Source organism: Thalassophryne amazonica, chromosome 16 (assembly GCF_902500255.1).
Source record: "Thalassophryne amazonica chromosome 16, fThaAma1.1, whole genome shotgun sequence".
Taxonomy (NCBI): Eukaryota; Metazoa; Chordata; class Actinopteri; order Batrachoidiformes; family Batrachoididae; genus Thalassophryne; species Thalassophryne amazonica.
Window position 1 is genome coordinate 39,501,626 of NC_047118.1, and position 17,465 is coordinate 39,519,090.

Consider the following 17,465-nt stretch of genomic DNA (forward strand, 5'->3'; position numbering starts at 1 on the left):
TTGAGAGTGTGTCCAGCTCTCACAGTGACAGCAGGTATCCAGACTGAGTCGCAGCAGCGCAGCAAACACAGACGCAAACACTCCAGTGAGTCATCCTCAGCGTGGCCGTGTTTTGATGGAGCAGTAAATGCATTCTCCTTGAGAACAGGCTCTAACGCACACTCCTCAGCCAACCTTGGATTGACACACACATACACACACACACACACACACACACAAGTAGACATACTTTTAAATACACACAAATGCAATTTCTAAATGCAAAAGCATAAACACATAAGAGATGCCCCAGAGTGTGAACATTTTGGTCAACTGTGCAACTCAACTTTGTCAAGTGTTACTGTGCATTTTTACTGATTGTACTGATGCGCATGACATTTAGCAAATCTGTCTCTGTGTATGCGTGTGTGTGCGTATGTCCGTGGAGTTAATTTTTTCCTCTCACCTACATTCTACAAATACCTGATTCTGCTCTGCCTGTGACTCCCTCTTATCCTGATATTCATTTTTTTTCTGTGTGTGTGTGTGTGTGTGTGTGTGTGTGTGTGTGTGTGTGTGTGTGTGTGTGTGTGTGTGTGTGTGTGTGTGTGTGTGTGTGTGTGAAACTGCACCTTGTGCTCCTCCTTGAATGACATCCCAACCAGCAGCTTTTGCTTTTTGGAGCACTGACATTCTGAAGTCAAAGGTTTTAAAAGCACAATGTCTCTGAGAATCACTTTCTGTGCTGTGTAAAGTTTCAGCGCCAGGCAGCAACAAACCAAAAACAGCGATGAGTCAGAAATGATAATAAAATTTAACACCGCTTTTGATATCACTAAATCAGAGCAACCTTTTACAAAAATGAAAAAATCAAGTCTCAGTTCATCCTTGTGAAAAACAGTAGGTAAAAATAAACCTGACCTACAGGATTTCATTAAAAATTATGATAATAAAAAGAGATATCTGCTCAAACTGGGGATTTAGTGTAATGCACGTCACTCATTATGGATGAAAACACAGACATCCTGGACCTCAACAACATCAAGCTGATCTTCTGTTGTACAACGTAGGTGAAAGGGTTTCCCTTCACAGGAGTCTGACCTATGAGCATCTTTCCACAGACACAGTGGATTCAGTGAATCAGATTGGTGCTGCGGGGCCTAGTTTGAAGGATTTTAATGAAGAGAGTGCCGTAAACTGTTCACCAAAGGGCATTACAGGTGTTAGCTGTCTGAGGGACATATTCTGTGAGGACCCGGGAGTAGAACACACTTTTGTCTGAGTTGTTTGATTTTGATTTGTTAATTTCAGTTTGTTTAAGCACTTTAAATGTTCACACTCTCAAAATGTGCTTTATAAACAGGTGTTATTGTTATTATTAATTATTAAGAAACTGCCAATGTGTCTGTGAATTAAAAACATACAAACAAGCAAACTAATAAAGCCTTAAAATGTATTACTGCAGCACCAAAAGGTGAAAAGTAAAATTTTGGGTGCACCTAAAATATGTTTTCATTTAGCTGCACCAAAATGTGCAACCAGTGTAAACAAGCGCACAATCTGTACCAACCCCTGGGCAAACATTGATGACTACTGACACTTTTTTTTTTTGCAAAAGCCTTTTCCAAAGTACAATTCAGCGATTTTTGACTTTTTATGTTTTAATACCAAAATCAATAGGCTTATTGCTGTCAGCATACCTAACACATATACCACGTTGGGTGACAAGCATGATTTTTTAAAGGAAGTTATTGTGATCACAAGATTTTTTACAAAGTATGAACCAGTGATCTTGACCTTTGCCCTTTTGACCCTAAAAACAATACGCTTCTTGGGGCCAGTATATCTACACCAACTCTTGTGACAATCGGGCCAATTCAACTGAAGTAATCTTGCTCACAACAGAAATGTCACATGACTGACTGACTGACTGCCCTTGTGACTGCCTCCCTGCATATATACTGACATGCACCCCACTGGCTGTGCTATGGAATTATTAAAAAAATCAGTCTGGAGGCCTGCAGGTACACAAGGAATCAATATTGTATTAATATAGTACTGATCAGTGATCAGTCTCATTGCTGTAGCTAATCATTAAACATCCCAATACGAGCTGGAATGAGAAGAACTCTATTGAAAGAACCACTGCATGAGAAAAAAATAAAAAAAAATCCAGCATAAGCTATATCATGTGCACACAGGCGTACATGGAGAACCAATTAATGCACATAAAAGTGCTTTCAAAGAAAAAGAAGGGGGGGGGGAATGTAGATAGTCATGAGCTGGGAGAACAATCTTCAGGAGACAACAAAACTGTTGAAAAGTTAATTAATCAGTGACGTGTGACATCAACAGATAACATTTAACGTCTGCTGTGCAGCACAGACATAAGGCCTGGGTCTAACAGCCAAAGAGCACTCAGAGAGGCTGCATCTCATTTAGCTGTGTATGTTCCAGAAACCTGCTGTGGATGCTGATCATCACCAGAAATCATAAAGGTTCTGTATCGTATGTCTGTTATGCACTCATGTCAGAACAGAACCATCAAATTACCAAGAAGTGCACGCACACACACATACTGTATCAGTCATTGAAATACTTAATCTACTACACAAATGTTAACCTAAGTGCTAACCTAACATTTCTTATAAACTGTAACGAGGAACTAATTTGATTTTGAAGTGTTGACTAAACAATATAAAAACACCTCAAGTCTGAAACCTTTCATTGAGGCAGATATTTCAGTGTAGGACTATTCCTTGGAATTTATTTAAACCCTTGAGGTGTGTGACTGACCTGCAAGCAGCTTGGAAACAGACCATAGCCTGGAGCAGAAACTTTCTGGACCTGGAAGTCTGGCTGCTGGGTTCAGACCGCTTCAGATTCCCCTGAGGCAGAGGAAAAGGAAAAGACAAAAAGCAGGGTCAGGAAATTTAATTAGCTCGCTTTAAAAAAACATGTAACAAGAAAGGTTTTCCTAAAGGATTAGATAAATATCAATTAATGCCAATAATTAACAGTCAGTGAAACCTTCAAATCTTCTACTATTAATCCTGATCCTTTATTACAACCATAAGTGGTAAAGCAGCAGGGAAGTTTGTTTTTGGTACAGCTTCACTGTGTCTGAGTTTGTACATTGTAAATCTCAAACCTTTTTGATCCAGACTACCTCAAACCTTGGTAAATGATTGAATTTTAACCAAGATTTTGAGAAAAAAAAGATCAGAAGGCAGGAAACCAATGACAACTCTGAAAGAGTTACAAGCTTCTGTGGCTCTTAACAGTTTTTGTTGCTTCTATGGTCACGACTTTATTTTAGAGTAGCGAATAAAAGCCCATTTGATAAAGCAAGCATACAGTCAGGTCCTAAATATTTGGAAAGTGATTTTTTTTTTTATGTAATTTTTTCTTTGTACACTAGCACAATAGATGGTGCACTGAAAAAGTTCTTGTATCCAACCCATCCCTTGTCAAAAGTCAATTGGCTGTGAATGTGCTGATTTATTTGTGATATATTAAATTATGTGAATTTACTAACCCTATTATTTTCTGATTTATAGCATAAATGTTTGCTTACACAGTCACTAGGTGACAGGATGGGATCATATGAGAAACTGAGAGACCATGTGGTAATCAACTGTAATCACACACAGACACTCACTCATCTTCAACCACTTAGTCCAATTAAGGGTCGCGGGGGGGCTGGACCCTATCCCAGCAGTCACAGAGCATGAGGCGGGGTACACCCAGGACAGGACGCCAGTCTGTCACAGGGCCACAAACAGACAAAGAAACACATACACACCCACACGCACAACTACGGACAATTTAAAGTTTCCAATCCACCTAACCTGCATGTCTTTGGATGTGGGAGGAAACCAGAGCACCCAGAGGAAACCCACACAAACACGGAGAGAACATGCAAACTCCACACAGAAAGGCCACAGGCAGGAACTGAAACCCATGACCTTCTCGCTGTGAGGCAACATTGCTAACCACTAAGCCACCGTGCTGCCCAATTGTAATCAATTTTATTATTTGAGTAATACCAGATACACCAAATTTGAATCAGTTCACCTTCATATTAACATTCACTGGCATGCAAAAACTGGAATTCCTCATGTACACTCAGTTGTGAGTAGCAGTGATTCTGCTTCATGTGCACCTGATTCCTCTGCTTTTGAGAGCTAATGGGATCAGGTACTCTGTGGGCACCCATTAGATCTCAGAAGTGAAGCAGCGCAGATTCTGGCAAGTACTTGGCTGAGAGACTGTTTGGGAAGACCAGGGACTGTGTTTCTCTGTGGAAAAACTGCATTTGTGTCAGGAAGGGCATCGAGTGTAAAACACGTGTTAAATATCAATGGGGTTCTGTTCTGGATCCATTGTGGCAACCCTGCACAACTGGAGGCAGCTAAAAGCCAAACAATAATACTTGTTTGTGAGTTAACATTTTAGCAACTTGCCTCATTCAGTCACTTAAATTTTAGCTATCTTAGCGCAGCTTAGCACAGAGACTATATATATGTGTCGGCCCTGTAATAGACTGGCAGCCTGACCAGAGTGTACCCGCCTCTCACTCAGTAACCAATGGGATAGGCTTCACCCCAACCCCCAAACCCTTAACTGGAATAACAAGGCACAGAAAATAAACGAATGAATGAACTATCAATAACTGCTATAATGGTGTCTAAAAATGGAAATTCACAACACTGAAAGTAAAAATTTTGATGTCTATGACTGATGATTGTTTGGCAACGCCAATATCTTTACAGGAGAATGAAGGTTCAAGTCTTTATCGTGTCTTGTTGCTACCTGTCTTGCTGTATGGTTGTGAGGCTTGTGTTGCGTGGGCCGCCAGAAGAGGAGGTACTGCTGGCCCACCACCAGAGGGCGCCCTGCCCGAAGTGCGGGCTTCGGGCACGAGAGGGCGCTGCCACCACGCAGGAGCCACCGGAGTGACAGCTGTCGCTCATCACCCTTACCAGCTGTCACTCATCACCACTCATCATCATCAACCATCCCATAAAAGCCAGACAACATCTCCACCTCACTGCCAAGATATAGTCTACCTCTAACGTAAAACTCTCAGCCGTATTGTGCCGAACGCACGTAATCTGTGTTTGAAACTTTTGCAGACTTACCTGTTGATTACTCTCAGCCGGAGCTGGGGTTTGCGGATTGTGGAGGAGTCGACGCTCTTCACTCCTCACACCAAACCTGATAAGTACTTCTTCAGGCTCTGCACGTACTGTGTACTTGTTTTCGAAGGTGGAGGTGTCTTTCCCACCTAACAGAAACACTTGCTGACTATTTACTGGGTGTGTTTTTCACACACTCATTACATCTGTTTTTTCTGCTCCTGCCAGCAGTACCAGATCCGACAGCTGAAGACGGTGGCCACCTGGGGACTCAGGACTTGGCGTCTCCAGTGTGTTTCCAGATCCGGTGGCAGTGGAAATCGTGTGGGGTCCGGCTCTTCTCTGGACGGTGCTCTCCTATCCTCGAGCCTGCCCACATGTCATCTTCGTGTAATTGTCTGTAATCCAAATTCTGGTTCTGTCTGTATTCCGTTGTGCACATTCACAACAGTAAATTGTTATTTATTGGCTCATCCATTGTCCGGTTCCTTTGCGCCCCCTGTTGTGGGTCCGTGTCCCTACACTTTCCCAACAGGATATCTCGGCCAACGTCATGGATTCCGAGGGGCGTCAACCGTCTGTTGAACATCCAATGGAAGAGCAGGGTGCACAGGCGCCAGCAGGAGGCGCGTTAGGTGAGTTGCAGCGCATCTTAACCGCCTTCACTGCTCGGATGGACTTAGTGACCGAGCAGAGCAATGTACTCAATCGCAGGATGGAGGCTCTCACCGCGGAGGTGGAAGTGCACGCACAGGGCGCGGCTGCAGCTCCTCCTCCTGCTGTCCTGGTGCCGAATATAGACATTCCACTGGTCGTTCAACAAACCCCCCCACCGTCCCCTGAAGCATACATAAGTCCCCCGGAACCGTACAGAGGTTGTGTAGAGACGTGCGCAGACTTCTTAATGCAGTGTTCGCTCGTCTTTGCACAGCGTCCCGTGATGTACGCGTCAGACTCCAGTCAGGTGGCTTATGTAATTAATTTGCTTCGAGGTGAGGCACACGCCTGGGCTACGGCACTTTGGGAGCAGAATGCACGGCTCCTAATGGTGTATACTGAGTTTGTGAGGGAGTTCAGACTGGTGTTCGATCACCCAAATAGAGGCGAGACCACTTCAACGGTGCTGCTGTCTATGAGACAGGGGCGTCGGAGTGCAGCCGAGTATGCAGTCGACTTCCGCATCGTGGCTGCGAGGTCCGGCTGGAATGCTGCTGCACTCCGCGCCGCCTTTGTAAACGGACTGTCTCTGGTCCTCAAGGAGCATCTGGTGGCCAAGGACGAGTCGCGGGATTTGGACGGGCTTATTGATCTGGTCATACGATTAGACAATCGGTTAGAACAAAGCCGTCGGGAGCGAGACGAAGGACGTGGCCGGGCACGCGCCGTCCCTCTCCCTTCCGGGTCCGAAAAGGTTCTGCTCTCCCCATGCTCCACAGCCTCAGCGCTCCGTGTGGCAACAGCTCCCCCTGCTGGCATTGTTAGGGAGATGAGCAGGGCCAAAAGGAGATCAGATGACAGAATGAGGAGGCTGGCCCACGGGGAGTGTTTTCTCTGCAGCTCAAAAGAGCATATACAGAAAAACTGCCCCAAACGGCCAAAATGACAACACTCGCCTTTAGAGACTGGGCTAAGGGTGGGTCATAACATTCACGTGGGACATACACGCATATCTGCACGTCTCCCAGTTAAGATCCTGAGTGGGGATCTAACCCTTCAGGCCCCAGCACTGGGGGACACGGGGTCAGAAGGGAATCTGCTGGACAGCAGATGGGCAAGGGAAGTAGGGCTCCCTCTAGTGGCGCTCCCTTCACCATTGAAGGTGCGGGCACGAGATGGCACCCTTCTCCCTTTAATCACACACAAGACACTGCCAGTAACTCTGGTAGTGTCTGGGAATCATCGGGAGGAGATTGAGTTTTACTCCTTCTACCTCGCGCGTAATTTTGGGCTTCCCATGGATGATTAAACACAATCCCCGGATTGATTGGCCGTCTGGGGTTGTGGCTCAGTGGAGCGAAACCTGCCACCGGGAGTGTTTAGGATCCTCGGTTCCCCCTGGTTTGGCTGCTAATGAGGAGGTTAAAGTCCCCCCCAATCTTACAGCGGTGCCGGAGGAGTATCACGATCTTGCTGACGTCTTCAGCAAAGATCTGGCACTCACTCTTCCCCCGCACCATACGTATGATTGCGCCATAGATTTGATCCCGGGCGTTGAGTACCCGTCCAGTCGACTGTACAACCTCTCACGTCCTGAGCGCGAATCGATGGAGACCTACATCTGGGACTCATTAGCTGCCGGGCTGATCCGAAACTCCACCTCCCCGATGGGTGCTGGTTTCTTTTTTGTGGGCAAGAAAGACGGCAGACTCCGTCCATGCATTGACTATAGGGGGCTGAACAAAATTACGGTTCGCAATCGATATCCGTTGCCCCTGTTAGATTCAGTGTTCACGCCCCTGCATGGGGCCAAAATCTTCACCAAACTGGATCTGAGAAATGTTTATCACCTGGTTCGGATCCGGAAGGGAGACGAATGGAAGACGGCATTTAACACCCCGTTAGGTCACTTCGAGTACCTGGTCATGCCGTTCGGCCTCACTAACGCCCCCGCGACGTTCCAGGCATTGGTAAATGACGTCTTGCGGGACTTCCTGCACCGATTCGTCTTCGTATACCTGGACGATATCCTCATCTTTTCCCCGGATCCTGAGACTCATGTTAAGGAGGTACGTCAGGTCCTGCAGCGGTTGTTGGAGAACCAGCTGTTTGTGAAGGGCGACAAGTGCGAGTTCCACCACACTTCTTTGTCCTTCCTGGGGTTCATAATCTCCTCCAACTCCGTCGTCCCTGATCCGGCCAAGGTTGCGGCGGTGAGAGATTGGCCCCAACCTGCAAGCCGTAGGAAACTGCAACAGTTCCTCGGCTTTGCAAATTTCTACAGGAGGTTCATTAAGGGCTATAGTCAGGTAGTTAGCTCCCTGACAGCCCTGACCTCCTCCAAAGTCCACTTCACATGGTCGGATCGGTGCGAAGCTGCGTTTAGGGAGTTGAAACGTCGGTTTTCGACTGCACCAGTCTTGGTGCAGCCCGATCCTAGCCGCCAGTTTGTGGTTGAAGTAGACGCCTCTGACTCAGGGATAGGAGCCGTGTTGTCCCAGAGCGGAGAGTCCGACAAGGTTCTCCACCCATGTGCCTATTTTTCACGCAGGTTGACCCCGGCTGAACGGAACTATGACGTGGGCAATTGGGAACTCCTCGCGGTGAAAGAGGCTCTTGAGGAGTGGAGACATCTGTTGGAGGGAGCTGCGGCACCATTTACGGTTTTCACGGACCATCGGAACCTGGAGTACATCAGGACCACCAAGCGGCTGAACCCCAGGCAAGCCCGCTGGTCACTATTCTTTGGGCGTTTTGACTTCCGGATCACCTATCGCCCCGGGACCAAGAACCAACGATCTGACGCCCTGTCCCGAGTTCACGAAGAGGAGGTCAAGACCGAGCTGCCGGATCCACCGGAGCCCATTATTCCCGAGTCCACTATCGTAGCCACCCTCACCTGGGACGTAGAGAAGACCGTCCGGGAGGCCCTGGCACGGAGCCTGGACCCGGGAAACGGCCCAAAGAACCGTCTCTACATCCCACCAGAGGCCAGACCGGCTGTCCTGGACTTCTGTCACGGTTCCAAGCTCTCCTGTCATCCAGGGGTGCGAAGAACAGTGTCAGTGGTCCGGCAGCGCTTCTGGTGGGCGTCCATGGAGGCTGACGTCCGGGAATATATCCAGACCTGTACCACCTGCGGCAGGGGCAAGGCGGACCATTCTAAGACTCAAGGACTTCTGCAATCGCTCCCGGTGCCTCATCGCCCCTGGTCCCACATCGGCCTAGATTTTGTCATGGGCCTCCCGCCGTCCCAGGGCATGACGACCATCTTTACGATAGTGGACCGATTCTCCAAGGCGGCCCACTTCGTGGCCCTCCCGAAGCTCCCAGCGGCCCAGGAGACAGCAGACCTCCTGGTCCACCACGTCGTACGTCTGCATGGGATACCAACAGACATTGTCTCAGATCGTGGTCTCCAGTTCTCCTCTCAAGTCTGGAGGAGTTTCTGTAGAGAACTGGGGGCGTCCTTGAGCCTCTTGTCCGGGTATCACCCACAGAAGAACAGACAGGCAGAACGGGCCAACCAGGAGTTGGAGCAGGCCCTACGATGTGTGACATCCGCGCACCCGATGGCCTGGAGTGACCATCTGGCCTGGAGTACGCACATAATAGTCAGGTGTCCTCCGCCACCGGCCTCTCCCCGTTGAGGTGTGTTTGGGGTACCAGCCCCCATTGTTCCCCGTGGTGGAGGGAGAGGTTGGTGTGCCCTCAGTCCAGGCCAACCTGCGACGTTGCCGTCGGGTGTGGCGCACCGCCCGTTCTGCCTTGCTGAAGGCCCGGACGAGGGCTAAAGCCCATGCAGACCGCCGGCGTTCCCCGGCCCCTGCATATCAGCCCGGGCAGGAGGTGTGGTTGTCAACGAAGGACATCCCCCTACAAGTGGACTCCCCCAAGTTGAAGGAACGGTTCATCGGTCCCTTCAAAATCGTCAAGGTCCTCAGTCCGGCAGCAGTGAAGCTCCAAGTCCCAGCTTCACTGCGGATCCACCCGGTTTTTCACGTGTCCAGGATCAAACCTCGCCACACCTCACCCCTCTGTGCTCCCGGACCAGCGCCGTCTCCTGCCCGGATCATCGACGGGGAGCCGGCTTGGACTGTGCGCCGGCTCCTGGACGTCCGTCGGGAGGGCCGGGGGTTCCAGTACTTGGTGGACTGGGAGGGGTATGGCCCTGAGGAACGCTCCTGGGTGAAGAGGAGCTTCATCCTGGACCCGGCCCTCCTGGCTGACTTCTACGCTCGACACCCTGACAGGCCGGGTCGGGAGCCAGGAGGCACCCGTTGAGGTGGGGGTCCTGTTGTGTGAGCCGCCAGAAGAGGTACTGCTGGCCCACCACCAGAGGGCGCCCTGCCCGAAGTGCGGGCTTCGGGCACGAGAGGGCGCTGCCACCACGCAGGAGCCACCGGAGTGACAGCTGTCACTCATCACCCTTACCAGCTGTCACTCATCACCACTCATCATCATCAACCATCCCATAAAAGCCAGACAACATCTCCACCTCACTGCCGAGATATCGTCTACCTCTAAGGTAAAACTTTCAGCCGTATTGTGCCGAACGCACGTAATCTGTGTTTGAAACTTTTGCAGACTTACCTGTTGATTACTCTCATCCGGAGCTGGGGTTTGCGGATTGTGGAGGAGTCGACGCTCTTCACTCCTCACACCAAACCTGATAAGTACTTCTTCAGGCTCTGCACGTACTATGTACTTGTTTTGAAGGTGGAGGTGTCTTTCCCACCTTAACAGAAAAACTTGCTGACTATTTACTGGGTGTGTTTTCACACACTCATTACATCTGTTTTTCTGCTTCCTGCCAGCAGTACCAGATCCGGCAGCTGAAGACGGTGGCCACCTGGGGACTCAGGACTTGGCGTCTCCAGTGTGTTTCCAGATCCGGTGGCAGTGGAAATCGTGTGGGGTCCGGCTCTTCTCTGGACGGTGCTCTCCTATCCTCGAGCCTGCCCACATGTCATCTTCGTGTAATTGTCTGTAATCCAAATTCTGGTTCTGTCTGTATTCTGTTGTGCACATTTACAACAGTAAATTGTTATTTATTGGCTTGTCCATTGTCCGGTTCCTTTGCGCCCCCTGTTGTGGGTCAGTGTCCCTACACTTTCCCAACAGCTTGGGCTCTAAACAGTAACCTAAGGTTACAACGGGATGTCTCTAGTACAATGTCTCTTTGGAGGTTCTTTGGGTACTGCTGAAAAGGTGTATTTGTATCAAACGAGCAGTTACTTAAAGAGAGTATAAGATGACAAGTGTCACTTGAATTGTGAGGGAGCGTCAACTATAACATCTTGGCCATGTGGCACAATTTGCTGTGCATTACCCAGCACACAGGTGCCTGAGTGTTGAGGACCCCAGTAACTCAAGAAGTCCAAGGGGACGTCCACTTTTCATGTGGCTGCAGTTGTCTGCCTGGGTGGTTGCTATCCAGGACCCAAAGTGGTTTTGTGGTCTTGTGCATGCGGCAAAGCACTGCACTAATGCAGGTGCCCAAACCTGACTTGAAAATGACTGAGAATGACTGATACTATTGCACACACACACTTCAACTGCAAAGGTAACAGACCAAACCTGACATTTTGTATTTTGCATTTGAAATCTATACCACTGTGCAAAAGCTGAAACCTGTTTAATCTTACTAAAACAGAAACATAAATAAAAGCTGCTAAATGCCTAATGTTTATGAATCAATGTAAATAAGTAAATAAAATATGTGACAACTTTTGACCTTTCAAAATGTATAATTTCATTTATGTGATCTGTTTTGAAAGACTATGGTAGATGTGGAAAGCTTTTTGGTACGGATATCATATGATTTTTATTTAATAAATTTGCACAGTATTGTACGTTTATTTAAATGGACTGCAATTCTATAGCACTTTTCCATATGAACCAGATGTTATAAACACTTTACTTTGATGCCTCACATTAGCCCATTCATGCACAAACACTGATGTCGGCGTCTTGGCATGCAAAGGCACCCAACTGCACACTTGGCACAACTTGGGTATTAAGAAACCTGCCCAAGGACCCTCAGTGATTTTCCTATGTGACGAGGATCCTCTAGTCTCAAACCCACCTCTTAAACCTCTGGAGACAATAACTTCACCATTTATTACTTGTTTGCCTGAAGTAGCAAATGTAGACAAATATGAAACAAAGCAATCTCACAGCGCTTCTTCGTAGAACAGAGGTGGGTAGTGGAAGTTCAGCGCATCTGCTGGTGATGGCCTCTATCAGTCCTTCAATCTCTTTGTACTGGACTGGACTGGACTGATGGTTTAGTCTGGGGGAAGAGAGAGTTCATCATTTTATGTGCAATTCAATGTGTGATATGTTGATTTTGCTTCCTGGATAAGTGTATAAACTCCTAAGAAGAACAAAGAAGATTTTAGGGACTGCATACATTTTTGACTGTTGAACTTCATTTAAAGAAAAATGTTAGTTGACTTAAGAGTTAGAGTAACTAAATTTAGTGCCAGATAATTGGTCCACTAATGGTTTTCAAAGTTAGGTGAAAAGCTAATCTGTAAATAAAGAAAGTTAGCTTTGTTAATTAGCCATTATATAACAGCTGAGAGGAATCTTGTTATTTGATTGGTAGCTTGTATGCCACATGACATGGATTATTCATTGCATTTGCCACTGTGTTTCATTTTGTTGTGAAAGTGTAGGTACACGGACCCACAACAGGGGGCGTAATGAACGGACAATGGAGAAAGGTGAATAACAAGTTTTACTGTTGTGAAACGAGCACAACGAATACAACAATTAACAATTTGGGGTCGAATCCGCTGGTGTCGTGTGGGCAGGCTCGAAGGTAGGAGACGTCCGTCTCAGTCGAACCGGAACCACCCAGATCTCCTCTGCCACCGAACCCTGGAAATACTGGAACCGCCAAGTCCCGAATTCCCAGGTGGCCACTGCCTCCGCTCGTCGGATCCGGTACTGCTGGCGGGAGAGAGCAACAACACACAGGTGTGGATGCGACAGCACCCAGTAACGGAGAGGGGAGAAGCCGCCTCCACCTCTTGTCAATATATAGCAGGAAGGTGAGTACTTATCCAAGCAATTTAGCTATCAGTAGTCAGCAGTCCTGAAAAGGTTTAACAAGTTTTAGCTGGTTATTCAGAATATGAATGCAGAGAACGTTACCTCAGTCTTAAGGCGCTATCTCGGCACTGAGGTGGAGACGCCGTCCTGATGATATACCCCCGTGCTGAGTGGAGTCAGCTGTGTCCAGTAATGGGTGACAGCTGTCACCCTGACTGCTCTCGTAAGGCGGCGGCGCCCTATGGTGCCTGGAGCCCGCACTCCAGGCAGGGCGCCCTCTGGTGGTGGTGGGCCAGCAGTACCTCCTCTTCAGTGGCCCACACAACAGGACCCCCCCCTCAATGGGCGCCTCCTGGCGCACGACCGGGCTTGTCCGGATGGCGACGGTAGAAGTCGGCCAGGAGGGCCGGGTCCAGGATGAAGCCCTTCTTCACCCAGGAGCGTTCTTCGGGGCCGTACCCCTCCCAGTCCACCAGGTACTGAAAACCCCGGCCCATTCGACGGACGTCGAGGAGCCGGCGCACGGTCCAAGCCGGTTCCCCGTCGATGATCCGGGCAGGAGGTGGTGCCGGACCCGGGGTGCAGAGGGGTGAGGTGTGATGGGGTTTTATCCGGGAGACATGAAAAACTGGATGAATCCGCAGCGAGGCCGGAAGCTGGAGCCTCACTGCGGCGGGATTGATGACTTTGAGGATTTTGAAGGGACCAATGTATCGTTCGTGGAGTTTGGGGGAGTCCACTTGAAGGGGATGTCCTTGGTGGACAACCACACTTCCTGCCCAGGACGATACTTGGGAGCCGGGGCCCGCCGCCGGTCTGCATGGTTCTTCGCCCTCGTCCGGGCCTTCAACAAAGCAGAGCGGGCGGCACGCCACACCCGACGGCACTTCCGTAGGTGGGCCTGGACCGAGGGCACACCGACCTCTCCCTCGACCACCGGAAACAAGGGGGGCTGATACCCCAAGCACACCTCAAACGGGGAGAGGCCGGTGGCTGATGACACTTGGCTGTTGTGGGCGTACTCGATCCAGGCCAGGTGGGTACTCCAGGCCGTCGGGTGCGCGGCTGTCACACAGCGTAGAGTCTGCTCCAATTCTTGGTTGGCCCACTCTGCTTGCCCGTTGGTCTGGGGGTGATACCCGGACGAAAGGCTGACCGTGGCCCCCAGTTCCCGGCAGAAGCTCCTCCAGACGTGCGAGGTGAACTGGGGACCGCGATCGGAGACGATGTCTGATGGTATTCCATGCAGACGGACGACGTGGTGGACCAGGAGGTCCGCTGTCTCCTGGGCCGTTGGGAGCTTCGGGAGGGCCACGAAGTGGGCCGCCTTGGAGAAACGGTCCACTATCGTGAAGACGACGGTGTTTCCCTGGGACGGCGGGAGACCCGTGACAAAGTCCAGGCCGATGTGGGACCAGGGGCGATGAGGCACGGGCAGTGGCTGTAGCTGCCCTGAGGTCTTTCTATGGTCGGACTTGCCCCTGGCGCAGGTGGTACAGGCCTGGACGTAGTCCCGGACGTCGGCCTCCAGGGATGCCCACCAGAAGCGTTGCCGGACGACTGTCACGGTTCTTCGCACCCCAGGGTGACAGGAGAGTTTGGAACCGTGACAGAAGTCCAGGACTGCAGCCCTAGCTTCTGGTGGGACGTATAGTCTGTTCTTTGGTCCGTTTCCGGGGTCCGGGTCACGGGTCAGGGCCTCCCGGACGGTCTTCTCCACGTCCCAGGTGAGGGCGGCCACGATAGCGGACTCCGGGATGATGGGATCCGGGGGATCCGACGGTTCCGTTTTGACTTCGTCTTCGTGCACCCGGGACAATGCATCCGATCGTTGATTCTTGGTCCCGGGACGGTAGGTAATCCGGAAGTCAAAACGGCCAAAGAACAGTGACCAGCGGGCTTGCCTGGGGTTCAGCCGCTTGGCGGTCCTGATGTACTCCAGGTTCCGATGGTCAGTGAAAACCGTGAATGGCACGGCTGTTCCCTCCAACAGATGTCTCCACTCTTCGAGGGCCTCTTTCACAGCTAGGAGTTCCCGATTGCCGACGTCATAGTTCCGTTCAGCGGGGGTCAACCTGCAGGAAAAATAGGCACACGGGTGAAGAACCTTATCGGTCTTCCCGCTCTGGGAGAGCACCGCTCCTATCCCTGAGTCCGAGGCATCCACTTCAACCACTAACTGGCGGCTAGGATCGGGCTGCACCAGAACTGGTGCAGACGAAAAGCGCCGTTTCAACTCCTTGAACGCGGCTTCGCACCAATCCGACCAGGTGAAGGGGACTTTTGGTGAGGTCAGGGCTGTCAGGGGGCTAACTACCTGACTGTAGCCCTTAATGAACCTCCTGTAGAAATTAGCAAAGCCGAGGAACTGTTGCAGCTTCCTACGGCTTGTGGGTTGGGGCCAATCTCTCACCGCCGCAACCTTGGCCGGATCTGGGGCGACGGAGTTGGAGGAGATGATAAACCCCAGGAAGGACAAAGAAGTGCGGTGGAATTCACACTTCTCGCCCTTCACAAACAGGCGGTTCTCCAACAACCGCTGCAGAACCTGACGGACATGCCGGACATGAGTCTCAGGATCCGGGGAAAAGATGAGTATATCGTCCAGATACACGAAGACGAACCGGTGCAGGAAGTCCCGCAAGACATCGTTTACCAACGCTTGGAAAGTCGCGGGAGCATTAGTGAGACCGAACGGCATGACCAGGTACTCAAAATGGCCCAACGGGGTGTTAAATGCCGTCTTCCATTCGTCTCCCTTCCGGATCCGAACCAAATGATACGCATTCCTAAGATCAAGCTTGGTGAAGATTTTGGCTCCATGCAAGGGGGTGAACACCGAATCCAACAAGGGCAACGGGTATCGATTGCGAACCGTGATTTCGTTCAACCCCCTATAATCAATGCATGGACGAAGCCCGCCATCCTTTTTACCCACAAAAAAGAAACCAGCACCCATCGGAGAGGTGGAATTCTGGATCAACCCGGCAGCTAATGAGTCCCGGATGTAGGTCTCCATTGATTCACGCTCCGGCCGTGAGAGGTTGTACAGCCTACTGGACGGGAACTCACTGCCTGGAACCAAATCAATGGCACAATCATACGGGCGGTGGGGAGGAAGCGTGAGAGCCAGATCCTTGCTGAACACGTCAGCGAGGTCATGGTACTCCGCCGGCACCGCCTTCAGATTGGGCGGGACTCGGACCTCCTCCTTAGCTTGGGAGCCGGGAGGAACCGAGGAACCTAGACACTCCCGATGGCAGGTTTCGCTCCACTGAACCACTACCCCGGACGGCCAATCGATCCGGGGATTGTGTTTTAGCATCCAGGGAAAACCCAAAACCACACGGGAGGTGGCCTGAGTCACAAAGAACTCGATCACCTCCCGGTGGTTACCTGACACCACCAGAGTTACTGGAGGTGTCTTATGCGTGATTGGTGGGAGTAGGGAGCCATCTAGCGCCCGAACCTGCACAGGCGAGGTAAGAGCCACCAGAGGGAGCCCTATCTCCCTCGCCCATCTGCTGTCTAGCAGATTCCCCTCAGAGCCCGTGTCCACCAGTGCTGGGGCCTTCAGGGTTGAATCCTCAAACAGGATCGTGACTGGGAGTCGTGTAGCAATGTGGGTGTGTCCCACGTGAATGTTTTGGCCCACCCCTGGCCCAGTCTCTAGGGGCGGGCGTTGGAGTTTAACCGCTCGGGGCAGTCATTTGCGAGATGCTCACTCGAGCCACAAACAAAACAAGCTCCGTGGGCCCGCCTCCTTTGTGCTCCAGGTGCCCTAAATGTTGCCCTGCTCGTGTCCATAGCTTCGTCAGCAGGGGGAGCCATAGGCGCACGGAGCGCAGGAACAGAGGAGCGTGGGGAGGGCGGAGCTCGATCGGACCCGGAAGGGAGAGGGACGACGCGTGCCTGGCCACGCCCTTCGCCTCGTTCCCGACGGCGTTCTTCTAACCGGTTGTCGAGTCGTATGACCAGATCGATGAGCCCATCTAAGTCCCGCGGTTCGTCCTTCGCCACCAGGTGCTCTTTTAGGACCAGTGACAGTCCGTTTACAAAGGCGGCGCGGAGGGCAGTGCTATTCCAGCCGGATCTCGCCGCCGCGATGCGGAAGGCGACTGCATAGGCAGCTGCGCTCCGACGCCCCTGTCTCATTGACAGTAGTGCGGTTGAAGCGGACTCTCCTCTGTTGGGATGGTCGAACACCGTTCTGAGCTCCCGTACAAACCCATCGTATGTATGAAGGAGCCGTGAATGCTGCTCCCAGAGCGCTGTAGCCCAAGCGCGTGCCTCCCCGCGAAGCAGATTTATTACATAAGCTACTTTGCTAGCATCAGTCGCGTACATCACGGGACGCTGTGCGAAGACGAGCGAACACTGCATCAGAAAATCCGCGCACGTCTCCACACAGCCTCCGTACGGTTCTGGAGGGCTTATGTATGCTTCTGGGGACGGAGGAAGGGACCGTTGAACGACCAGTGGAACGTCACTTTCACGCGCAGGGTCCTCGGGAGGGAGAGCCGCAGCGGCGCCCGGAGGGCGCGCCTCCACTTGTGCGGCGAGAGCCTCCACCCTGCGGTTTAGGAGAACGTGCTGCTCGGTCATTAAATCGATCCGAGAGGTAAA

General features: G+C 51.0%; 1 protein-coding gene across 1 annotated transcript in view; it reads right to left on the reverse strand.

Moving 5' to 3' along the window:
• LOC117527330 (meiosis inhibitor protein 1) overlaps positions 1–17,465 on the reverse strand; it is a 176,069-nt gene that overhangs the window by 77,897 nt on the left and 80,707 nt on the right. The window contains exons 12-14 of the mRNA XM_034189645.1: positions 11,958–12,072; positions 2,776–2,867; positions 24–174 (exon numbers count right to left, since the gene is read on the reverse strand). Of these exons, the coding sequence (XP_034045536.1) occupies positions 24–174; positions 2,776–2,867; positions 11,958–12,072 (358 nt within the window). The remainder of the gene's footprint in view (positions 1–23; positions 175–2,775; positions 2,868–11,957; positions 12,073–17,465) is intronic.